Source organism: Zootermopsis nevadensis, unplaced genomic scaffold (genome assembly GCF_977971745.1).
Source record: "Zootermopsis nevadensis isolate Lab colony 2312 unplaced genomic scaffold, Znev_1.0 Znev_ptg000011l, whole genome shotgun sequence".
Taxonomy (NCBI): Eukaryota; Metazoa; Arthropoda; class Insecta; order Blattodea; family Termopsidae; genus Zootermopsis; species Zootermopsis nevadensis.
This window is the reverse complement of record NW_028259143.1, coordinates 9,113,532-9,126,496: the sequence shown is the minus strand read 5'-3', so window position 1 is coordinate 9,126,496 and position 12,965 is coordinate 9,113,532. Positions and strand designations below refer to the sequence as shown.

Here is a 12,965-nt window from a genome sequence, read left to right as displayed (position 1 = left end):
AATATAATAAAGAGACTCGTATTTCTCCCCCACTTCAAAACGGAGAACATGTTTAATATAGAAATGAATCTGTGTTACTGGAGCTGGAAGGATGGAATACATAACCAAAGTCTGTCACTAAATCGTAAAACAGTTACATTAATTTTATATACTAACAACGTATTTTCGGAATGTGCAGCCTTCCTTTCCCCCCCAAAATAACGAATTTTGTGTATACTTTTTTCCCCTATGACCTATATATTCAGCCCATCGAAATCAACTTCATATGTTTATTTTAACAATAAAACCAACGACCTTGTTATGAAATATCTACTAGTCATGACACTTTATCACTCCAAGGCCCATAATTATTGTTCAATAGCTTAGACTGCACAGAGTGGAAGTATAGGATGATTAATAAATAAATAATTTGAAAGGATATGGAAGGAAGCAGCCGTGATATAATTTAAGGTATTTAATCATAATTTGAATGGAGGAACTTGGAAATTCTACAAAAAAACCTCGTGCAGTACAGCCGATCTCATGACCGACATTTGAGCCCAAGATATTCAGTTTACGAGATATTGCTTACCACTCGACAGGGACTTCTTGCGATGGCAAGTGGGGGGTATATATAAACACACACTCACACACAAATTTTGCACGCATATTTACAAAGATAACCTATTGCGCATTATTATATAAATAACTTTTCTTTCATCGGGAGTTACTCAAGTTATGTGTCTGCTGTATTCAACATATGGACGTTTGTTTATATTTTAAATACATCAGTAAGTTTTCAGAATGAGGTCAGTCCTGGTGTAGTGAATATGGCGATGCAAGTGTAAAGATATTCTGGCCGATTTTTCCACACGTTACTGGACAGGTGTGTAAATAGAGAATGCTTTATGAGGCTAAGAATGTGATCATTCGACAGGAAAAATCGCTAAACCAGAAAGCCCTTGCATCAAATAACTTTGTTCCACAAATATCAACTCCACTCACTTTTTAATAACCAGCATATTTCACTTCGTATTAAGTTCAAAGTTCAGTAGAGTTATCACAAAAATATCACATACAGAAATACCATGGGAACAGTAAAGTGTTTAAAACACGTCTGTGTTAGATATCACGGAATTAAATCGAACGTAATGATTATTTAACATAAAAAACGTGGCATTCTATGCGTTGCAGAAAACGTAGAGATACTTGAATCTTAACGCTAGTAAGTTTTGGCATAACTCCATTTGTTAAAATAATTTACTTTCGATATGACACACACGCCAAGCTATAAATTGTGTAACGAACTTGGGCGAAGTGATGCAGAAGTTAGAATGTGCGTTCCGTAACAGCATGGTTTGGAAACTATCTTAAACTAGTTTACCAACTATGCATGAAGATTTACGCATGAATTCCGGCTTTATAGTAAGATATCTGAGAAGTAAACTCGAGACGATATGTGTTAACGTAAGTTTATCAGAAACCTCTGTGTTCAAACTAGTAATAACATTTTAGGAACTGAAATATATTTATTAGAAGCACATTTTAAATATACGTTTATCAACACTACGTAAATGTAATCAAAAGTTTCTTTCCGATTCAGAAATTACTGCGTAATGGTGGTTATTTTCCTTGTAAAAGTGAGTGTATTTTACAAGTCAGAAACTGATGCGAAATACATTTATTGCCTACTAGAAATTAAATAAGTATGATGTAAGTATGTAGAATGTGGTTAATCATGTTAACTGTTGTATCTGTCGCGATTATAAGCCTCACATTTATACCATCATATACGATATTATACGCATTTTTCTACTAACTTCTTGTAACATTCAACATTTTAATTTTGCACCAAAATGTTTGCCGTTGCTAATTAAAATTTAATATACTTTAATTATTAAGCTTGTTTTATTCAACGAATTCAGTACTGACATCACAACCTCTGCTTCTCATTTTAAGTAATCTATTCCATTTTTTCTTTTTATGATTTATTTCTAGGGTAATGAAAAATTACGATACAAATTCAGTTTCTATCCAGAAATTTTTACCTTTACAATGTGTAGGTCTATGTACGATATGCTTCGTGAAATTATTTTCGTACAAATTAATTTCAAATCTATATGAACTAGAATGATGAGCGATTCCTAAGTAAACACGCATTGGAAATAGGCCTATCTTAAGACTTAAGTCTGTTAAGTCATAAAGATTCAGTGCAAGTACGATTTTAATTTTATATAAATTATTTAAAGGCTTACTTATGTTCAGGTAAAATACATTAAAAAACTATTAAATATCCCTCTTTGTAGTTTCAACACTTTATAAAACAAATCTTAATTGTATAACGAGTAAAATTATTATTCTGGAATCTGTAGATCGTCTAAATTACAACATCATAAGTCACAACATTTCGAAAACTGGATTCTGCTTCCATTATCAGTGCATGTTTAGATGTAATCTTCATAACAGGAGACGAATGAAAGACATCCTCGCACAATTCCTAGGTTACTGCAATCTCCCGCAGACAGATCCACCTTTCAGCTCGTGGGTGCCATACCGTGCTAGCTTCCTGCAATTCGTCGACGACCTACAGGTGTTCTGTGGGCAGCGGAGGAGTCACGTCGACCGACAGCTCATGCGTGTTTATAAATCACTCACTAGGGACGAGATTACAGCTCACGGATACGTCAAAGTGGGACAGTCTTCGAATTATCCACATCGTCATCCATTTCCAAAGAAACAGGGTCCATAAGATGGTCATCGCCTCTTAACTGGCTAAAAATTCCCTCGTCTTTATGGAATTTGAAGATTCATTGCCATTCTCACAAGATCCCACCATCGGATTTACTGCTCAGATAAATTAATCCAGTCCACAATCTCTCTCCCTATTTTTATAAGACGTATTTTAATATCATCCTCAGGGCGATGAGTCCTAGAAGCAGCGAGGACCTTTGAAACGTCGGTAAACTTTTACCAGACTGTACGGCGCAACAACTTACAAGGCAGACATATTCCGTCTCGTAGACGGTTACCACTTTCGTAGAAGCGTATCGCCATGGTAGATGGAAGCGAAATTGTTCTCCGAAACGTGAGATATATCCTGTAAGAATACATTGCGTCACAAACAGAAGACAGTAATCGTCATTTTCACTGATGTGAGTAACTCCAGTCTGTGTTTTCCATTTGGTTTTTATATAAATGTCTTAAGTTGAAATATGTTCAGACTGCATCTCTCTTTACTGTTCTGCTTTGTGAACAGCTCAATCTGCTTTGGCTGTATCGCCAAATGCGGTTTATCTGGAAAGAGGTTATGGCTTAACCTCAGACGTGGATACATGTCCCACCTCACGCCGCAATGGAACTCCTTTATCCACATCACGTACTAGAGCGACTCTCCAAACGCAACCTCTTTTGACTGCAACACATGCTTGGTACTTCTGTTCTTTTCACATCAGTGCAAACGGATATATGCTTTTTATCTGGCCAAAAATGTCGTCAGATTAGCCGAAAGTGTGTGATGTCTCTTTAAGGTGTAAAAAATTACACATAAAGCACAAGAGTGTCTAAAACAATTTTCACTCTTTTAAAAATATATTATAAATAGAGTGAGCTGTGCAGAAAAACAAACGTTGAATTTCCTCTCTTCGGAATATGTTCAAAAAGTTACTACTGCAGATTTGATCACATAATTCTCCAACGTTGTTGAAAATATAATTTAAAATTCTGTTCTACTAATTGTAGTATCATGTGGACCAATTAACGTGCAACAGGAAAAGTAACGTCTAACGGTGTGGGCTGGATTCATCTGGCTTAGGACACAGTCCAATGCCAAGATTTTGTGAATGTAGCAATGAAAACTAGCCTATTCCATAAGTGTTAAAAATTTTCTGAGAAGGAGAGGGACTCTCAGTTTGTCTATAAAGGCTAAGCATTGCGGTCGAGTTGAATAATTTTACGTTAAATTATGCTATTTGTAAGAACATATTATGTGCTGAAAATTCGTGGTACGCTGGAAACGTGGTATGAGGAATGTTCTTGTTATCGATTTAAATGATCCGCTTGTCTTTATGCAAAACAGGGTCACAGAACGCATAAGTAGGTCAATATCTGATTCAGTTAGTCTTATACTAAGGATATGAAGAGGATAACAAATTATAGTCCTGTTTGATTATCCTACATTAATGAAACCAGAATGAAGTTCGCAAGAATAGAAATATTAAAAGAGAACGGGAAAGCTTTAAACGTACTTAATGAAAATATGACGTATATGAAATGAAAAGCGTATGTGAGGAACGAGTCTATTAAGGGAGACCATGTGACAGAGAGTAATTGGTCCACTGAGCTCGTATGATGGAAACATGATGACAATATCTTAACTTCAGAGACAAGATAAAATTAATTAAAATGAAACAAATACAATATATTAATTCTTTAGGCTCATCCATTGCTTGCAACTGGCACAAAAGTCTAAATTCCCACCGCCTTTCCTCTGTGTGCATTTTCTGAAACTACTTGGTGCTATGGATCCATTGTAATAAAATTAGCTGACGGCTTTTCTACACTGTATCCGTGCCCTCGTTGTGTATAGGAAAGGTTTAGTAAAACGGCATGTGATTCCAATCCCTAACAGAATATATTACTTGATTTCCATTTTAGTTCATAGGGGCAGATTTTGTATTGATTTAATCATTTTAAAGTAAAGTGGGTAACTATATGTACCACCTACTGTAACATCCAGTAAATCTGAATTCTATCAACAGCATGTATTTATGAGTTTTTTATGCTTCCGAGAATAAAACTTTATTATATATATGATAGCATAAAATAATTAATCTTTATAATGGAGACACGCTAAGATTTCTTTGTGGTACTCAATAAATTCTCAAAAGGGCCACAAAATGCAAGAATGTTCTGATGTATTTGCTCATAAGATTGAATCGCAGTATCAGAACACCTGTTAATTACTCAAATATTCTTAAGTGCATAAAACGCACAATAAAGTATGGAATAATCTTGGAGTAGCAAAACACAGAAAAAAGAAAATTGTTAAAATGGGCCTTAGAAAGATTTGTTATGATATGACTAAACTGAAAATGTGTAGGATACAGTTAAACAGCGAATATTCATTAAAGAATTTTCGAGTTTCAAACCATTTAGGAACTACTCCGTAGATGATGAATCTCTCAGTCAAGAGGGTAATACATTTATTTCTTAGTTAACGACGCTTCTAACAGAACAGATAATACAGCGTCAGTTAATAAGATAATTATTAAATAATGAATCGATAAAGATGTGAAAGATAGTTGTCGGAGTATAATTTAAGATGTACCGGAATTTTTCTGCAGGGACTGATTAAAATCTCGGGGAAGAATGCAATTTTCCGGGATCAGATTTGAACCATTGACTATCCAAATATGAAACAAACATCACGACGTTCCGTCAAAATGTTTACAACTACTCAACTATTTTCAAGTGAAGTTCATCAACACTTACTACAACCATTTCTATAAGATTTTAACGCGGTGAGGAATATACACAGACCAATTTCCAAAAACATGTCTCCGCTGAATCGTATAATTGTATTCTAGTGATCAATTTCAGGGTCTGAGTTCTCTTTCGCTGTAAAGCAAGACAAATGCGAAAGGCACTGCGCGTAAAGTGTGCTCTGGCATGATTGGGTTCACGATGATGATGATGCTCAACATGGAGAGTCTTCTATAGAAATATCGGAAATAGAATGTAAACGGGGGGGCTGAAAAAATAAGGTGGCTGCCAATCAGCTATCGATTTTCATCAGCAATTTAAAGTTTAGAGAGAATACCCATCCACTTGAATTCAAGTTATTGAGTCATAAAATATGTTCTGGGTATAACTGATTGTCCACATTTTTGAAGCAATGATAACTTCACGATTTTTCTCATTTAGTTTCTTGTATTTTAATAATTTTATTATTAATGGTTCATTTAATGTCGTGATAATAGTTCAGATAATATAGCGCTGAATTATAAAACAATCATCAGGGCGATGAAACGTTGGTTAACATCGACTAGACTACTCAGCGCAACAACCCAGAAGACAGAAATCTTCATATTTTCATTTGTATCCTGCGTCTTATTTCAGTTTTAATTAAAATTTAGAATAATAAATATCTAGTCTCCACAAATTCTAATTAGGTTTTTAGCATACCTGGAGTAGCAGTGTTGATTTCCACTTATTTCTAGAAAGTTTGAATTACAGGCTTTAAAACTGGTGTGACTGTTCACTTCACCATTTACTCAAATACCTGCCAGTAATTTTAATTTGCAAAAAATGTTCAATATTTACACCCCAGCACACAGCGAGTTACTACCAAATAACTCTGTGGAGAATAATGTGATTTCAGTCAATTTCAGCAGCGATGCAAAGGAGCGAACACGCGTTGCCAAACAAACACAGTAAACAATATTACACTGAGTACAAAAACGTATGTTTTTTGAAGTTAATGGTTCATATACGTTAACATGTGGTGTCAAAGATTTTTTCTTCTTTTGGTGGCGGGCTATTAGGTAAATGTTCAACGGATGTGTTTGGATTTACGGGCCACAGAAATTTAATTGAATCTAAAAATGTGACATTATGGTACACAGATATTCCTTGTTGCATACGAGCAGATCTAAAAGCAAGTTAATTCTGTGATCAATCACTGTCCGTATTGATAATTAGCTGTTATTGCGTTGCCTGCATTTATGTATCTTCTGTGATCGGTGGTCAGTTCATTCAGAATTTTGCCTCTTCAAGCGCTGCCTTTATAATCGTATTTTCAGATTTGCTGAATTAGTTAAAACTGATAACGTACCGACTGACGTGTCAGTTTGTAGCTCTGAAAATCAGGGGATAAATTTTGTTAACGTAGGACCATTCTTCGATTCACTAACGAAGATTAACAAAAAATAAAACTTTGTAGACAGCCCAAAATCTTATAGAATCCACAAAAATAGCATTTGTGAAAATTACTGATTTACATTGCCAGGAAAATTACATGCTTTGGTAAGACTTCATGTTATTACTGAGGCGAGTATGAAGATAACTGTCCTCGGGACGACGTTTCAGAGGCTCTTACTGCTTCCATCATGAGTGTAACAAAAGAAAGTTTTTCATTACTTAGGGCTTGGTTTTGGCGCAACTATTTTATCGAGCAAAGTAGCCGAGATACACAAATTGCCCTGTCCGAGATTCAAACTCAGGACATTGTTTCCTCGAGTTTAAATTTTCAGATATTTTTTCGTGATCTCGTGGAATATGCGTGCTAATTTTGTGCAAATCGGTGTATCCGTTCTCGTGCAACAATCGAGCATATATACGCCTAATTTTCATTATATATGTATGTGTGTGTGTTTTCCTCAGAAGTAGAACAATATTTGGATCTATTAATAATAACCAAGGTTTAGTCCACACATGCATACACTGTGTCCTTCTTACTCTCATATAGTATTTATGATCCACATATCTTTTATGTACAATGTTTGAGGTGAAAAGACGGGGAAATCAGACCTAATTTCGATAATTAACTGATTTCTCACAAATTTTTTTCTTCCTGTATTTTCTGATCGCCTGGATTCAGGGAGAATTTATCGTTATAAACATAAAGACGGAGCAGGGAAATAGGTCAATGGATAAATTGAAACTCTCCCCCACCCTCTCCGTTTATAGAGAAAAGTCGATCCGAAAATGGGCTCCTTTAATATAGGCAGCATCATAAAGATACGTCTAGTCTGTATAAACTCATACACCAGGAATTTGCTTGCTTTCAACGTTAAAAACTTACAGAGACGCTACTCCTAAACATAACGAAACACAGGGTTACTTCATAACAGTGACGAAATATTCCAATGCACTGGAAGTGACTACCACATTCAAATTAAGAGGTTAAATTTTAACGGTTCAGTACCTTCTACATCAACTACTAAATTTTACTGTCTCTGCTGTCGCCAGAACATCTATAGTTTTATGAGAGTGTTTTCAACTCCGCAGGAGGTTGGCAACTTAACCCTGGAGTAGAATAACCACAAAAAATGAGATCAGCGAACTCATTTGTCACTCACTGCAAATTCGGGTTGGGGGGACGGGGCCTGTTCTGTGAAACGTCTTTCTGCTATTTTCGTAATCTTCACAATACGTAATCCCAGTGACCAAACTTGCTGTCTATTTACCACGTGCCTAGTGCAGGGTTTGGTAACCGGCTTTATTAGTAATATCAAAAATGCACGAGTCCCTATATCTCTCTTAACTACAAACAACATTTTTTAAATCATTCATGAATAATATAACATATAATAGATAATATTAATATAAAAAGTAAAATGCCACACGCTACACGAAATGGTCACGGTTTTTTTTGGGGCGGGTACTCGTTCTTGACCTCACCACTAGATGGGGATGAGTGATAATAAGCGTCACTCCGCGGCTGGCTTCACTCTAGGGAAAGGACTACACGTATTAATTGGAAAGGAGACTGGGTGGATCTATACACACTTCTTGCTCGTGAATTCACCATGATCGCACCTGCCCAGCTCTTGCGCAAATGGCGTGAGCTGCGGCGTAGTAACAAGAGTGACCTTGATTCAAGTTGTCACGTGGAAGGATGGGAGAATACAACATGAGGGGGGGATAAACTTGCTTCCAATTTCACTCTTGTACCCTTTGTTTATGATTCTTGTTGAGCTGAATGCATCGGTCTTAGGCAGAACAGGGTTCTTGCTAGTTCTTATCATTAGGTCTATAGATTCTAAATTAATGTATTCAACAGTAGGCCCAGGAATAATTAATGATTTTATCTAACCACACTCTTAAAATATCTGAAGGCGGAGACACTGTCAATCCCCGATATATATATTATATATTTCCATCAAGACAAAAGATGACAGTGATAAAAGTTATAAAATTTAGAAGCGGCACACTTTTTTTATTAATGCTATTGATGATGTGTGTTGCATCTCGGCACGTTAAGGATTCAATAAATGAGCCAGTGGTTAAAACGCAGACATGAGAACTAAGCTCAAGATTATCTTATAATATCCTATTTTAGTACAGTCTAGAACAGAGTGTATAAATAGTAATCCATTTTAAACAAAACAGATAATTTAGTACCGTAACTAGTATTAGGTTTACACGGGTAAAACGTAATTATACCCGAGCAATATTATCATAAATAATGTAATATTCTCATTTTAATTCATTACATAGAATTATTACATCGCCATTAACATGATCTTGTACAATATATCTATATTAAAACAGAAATACATTATATAGCTAAACTCATTAATGTTTTCTAATATTTTAACTAATACTGAAATGTGTTGATATATTTATTCGAGTTATAACACGTAGACAGACAACCACGTCTAAGCATTTTTGTTACTTTTCTAGTTGTGAATGCGTCCAAATTTAGGTTCAGCTCTATTGTTATGTATTATAGGAAAGAACTATTTTCTTATCTAGGCAGGAGAACGAGGAAACCGTCTTTTATTGCTGCACGAATAGCATCGATTTCTCGCACATACAGTGGGAAATATTCATGAATTATTGATAATGTGTTGGCGTATCGCTAGAGGGGGGGGAAGGGTCAGGAGCAGGAGAGAATGAGGAAAATATGAAAGTGAGAGATAACAGTTAAGAGAGAGACAGAAAGTAAGCAAAGGCTGTATCGATCCTTGGAATTGCAGACACTCCATCAGAGCACACATAGAAAAGAATACGTGGAACAATTGTTTTATACTAACGTCCAGAAGCAAGCTCATTTTTAAAGAGAGTTTTACTAAGATTTCCCAAGTGAACTTGAACATTTAGTTTATTTATTTACGCATCTCAAATTTTTCATCACTTTTTCAAACGAATAAACAGGTTTTGGAGAAATGAAAAACAATCTAATATAAATTGTGAAGATGGAGAAACTACCTAAAATAACCTCTAAGTTTACAACAATTATCTGAGTATAATGCTTTTAATGTAGGCATCCATAAAATAAGCTAATTAGTAACTCAAATTACTGAGACATATTAATACCAAATTATGACACCTTATAATAACAAACCTGCTGTCATAAGAACTGTCATTAATTGTCTCGGCAGTGATGTAACAAAGCTTACGATGGTGACCATTGTTGTAGTATTTTATCTAACATTAACAGTAACATTTTCTGTAGAAGTAATTTAATTTATCTTTGTTTAATTTAACGATATATTCAACAGCTCAAATAAAAATGCGTCAAAAATAGGATTAGTAAATAATGAATTAAAAAGTATGTGAAAGAAGAGACTGTGTCCGAATTTAATATAAACTGTCCAGGAGGGAATGAGGAAAATCACGAAGATGTCAATCAGTGTAACCAGTCTTTGTACCAAGGTATTAACACGGAATCGCCTAATTACGAATCATAAGTACTAAACATTCGACCTTTCAACGAGAAGTGTTAAACATTGAAATAATGTTACGTATGTGCCCCCGAAATAGTGTTTGTTTAAAATATTTAATAATATGCCGTATTTCATTTACAGGTAATACGAAAGGCGAGCCGTGGAAAGAAAACTGAATGGTGTAAAATCAGCACAGAAGTTGCACTATGGAATTATGGGTAAGTAGCTTTTTATTGTTTTCCGAAGAAAATTTCCTATTCGTAATATTTGTAGTTTCTTTTCTCGTTACGTTCACCCAGAATGTTAACACACGATGTTTCGGGAGTTGGCTTTATTCCCATCTTCAGGTGACTGGTCATTATTTGTAGCTACGGTCATGATGGTTTGCCTAGAGCGTTGGTTATATATCGTCGGATTGGGTGACTGTGAGAGTGAATTGGAAAGTAAATATAACAAAACCATTGTGGTCTAATGCAAGATTTTATCCCAAAATTTGTATTAAATTGTGGAAGAAAACAACGAAGAAACTTATGGGATAACCGATCTCACGACAGATTCAAACCGGTATTTCCCGAATACGAAGCAGATTCACTAAACAGTCGTCATTTTACTGCTCTAATGGAGCAGAAAAAGGACGAAAGTAGCGACCGAATTGTTAGCATTAAGAAGATCCCTGGTTCAAATGTCTGTTCATTTACGTACGAGGTGCGATCAGAAAGTTTCCAGACTGTGTCAATAGAGGGCGAACCGGATGTAGTACGAGCTTCTGCCGCTAGGGGGTGCGGCCTACATTCATAGTGAATCAGTGTGCCAGCCGGCATCATCGAATTAGCATTTGTTTCTTAGTTACGGGCGTTTTGGTAGTGCATTACACCGACCCTCCTGCGATTTCGGAATGGAGGATTTTCATGAACAAATCAAATTTTGCCAAAGACTCGCCAAAACGGCTACGGAAACCTATGAAATGCTAAAGCAAGCATTTGAGGAGTCCGCAATGGGTCGTGCACAAACTTTTGTGTGGCATTCACGTTTTAAAAATGGCCGAACCTCAGTCGATGATGACGAGCGTTCTGGACGACCATCTTCGAGCACAACGCCCGAAAATGTTACGAAGATTCGGCAGGCCATTCACGAAGATCGACGTCGTACCATCAACGACTTGTGCGACATTGTTGGGATAGGCTATGGGACCTGTCAGCTGATTCTAAAGGAAGAACTCCACATGCGACGCATCGCAGCCAAGTTTGTGCCAAGGCTCCTGTCTGAGGACCAGAAGCAGAATCGAATTCTCGTTTGTCAGGAGCTTAAAGATCTTGCAACAACCGACCCCAACTTCCTTTCTAAGGTTTCCTCTTCCCAAAGATGAAAATTCAGCTATAGGGAAGGAGATTTGAGACGATAGAAGAGATTCAGGCAGAATCGCAGATGGTGCTTGACAGGCTGACAAAGAAAGATTTCCAGGGATGCTTCCAGGCTTGGCAGCGGCGCTGGGATCGTTGTGTTCACTCCCAGGGGAACTACTTCGAGGGTGATGGATGAATTTAATACCTGAGATAAGTGTACGGGTTTTTATAGGCGCAGTCTTGAAACTTTCTGATCGCACCTCGTATTATCAGTCACTGCAGACAAATTAAGGGATAGTTTATTAAATAAAGCCACAAACACTTCCTTCTATATCCTTAAACATCTGTTATTCATCCAATCATTAGACGCTATAACTATAGTCTGAGTTACTGACAGCGTCGTTAAATAAACCACTAAAATATATTAAGACACACTGTGCCGAAAAGACGATGAAATAGTTACCAGATTAGTCGGACTGAAGACTGTACACTGAACCTAACGAAAGGAATACTAGTTCTAGTGAAAATTACATTATCATAATTGAATCGAATGCAGTTCATATATTTAGTCTGCAGGTAAAAACAAAATTAGCCATGTAGATTTATTGTTGAAGTAAGCGAGTCTGGATTCATTCAATATTGCAACGAAATGACACAAATAATTTCTTGCATATTTCTGCACATAGTTCCTTGACCACGCGTTCTCGTCACTGTTCCATGTGACGCCCCATTCTGTGACACTGGCCCTTGGTCTAAGCCGTCAGACCTGGGACTCGAACCTCAGGGTACAATCCTCAGAGAAAGACCAAGCAATAGACTGATCGATAAATACGACAGTATGTCAGCGTTTACATACTTTCTTTTTTCCTTTCTGTAAATATAGAATTTTATGAAATTGTTGAAAAGGCTTCATCGTGAGAAAAATGCATACATGAAATGAAAATTTTATTTACACAAGTTTGTAACTTCTGTCTGCAACATTTATGTCTCTTGTATATAATGGGGCAATAAAACATATTAAATAAAGTGTAATGAAAATGTTATCCCTGCGCTGTAGCATTAATCATCATCAATCTAATTAATTTTATTCCATTTCACCGAGATTCCAAGTAAAATCGATTAATTCCACAGCCACTACGTACCTTATAGCGCCTGAGGTCTTACACTGCAAGCGTAGTAGCATCTAGAAAGGATGGACATGTAATTCCAAGTTATTTGTCGCTCTGTAAGAAGGGAAGCCTAGAGAAATTTT

At 36.2% G+C, this 12,965-nt stretch overlaps 2 protein-coding genes across 9 annotated transcripts in view; one reads left to right on the top strand and one right to left on the bottom strand.

Moving 5' to 3' along the window:
* Nucleotides 1–12,965, bottom strand: part of csul (protein arginine N-methyltransferase 5) — a 546,076-nt gene that overhangs the window by 190,158 nt on the left and 342,953 nt on the right. The window lies entirely within an intron of this gene.
* Nucleotides 1–12,965, top strand: part of LOC110836151 (uncharacterized) — a 321,064-nt gene that overhangs the window by 77,960 nt on the left and 230,139 nt on the right. For 4 of the 5 annotated variants that reach the window (XM_087347246.1, XM_087347244.1, XM_087347245.1 and 1 more), the window contains one exon: nt 10,512–10,588. The exons of the other annotated variant lie outside the window; for it this stretch is intronic. In XM_087347246.1, the coding sequence (XP_087203372.1) occupies nt 10,577–10,588 (12 nt within the window). In that variant the 5' untranslated portion in view covers nt 10,512–10,576. The remainder of the gene's footprint in view (nt 1–10,511; nt 10,589–12,965) is intronic. 5 annotated transcript variants of the gene reach the window in all.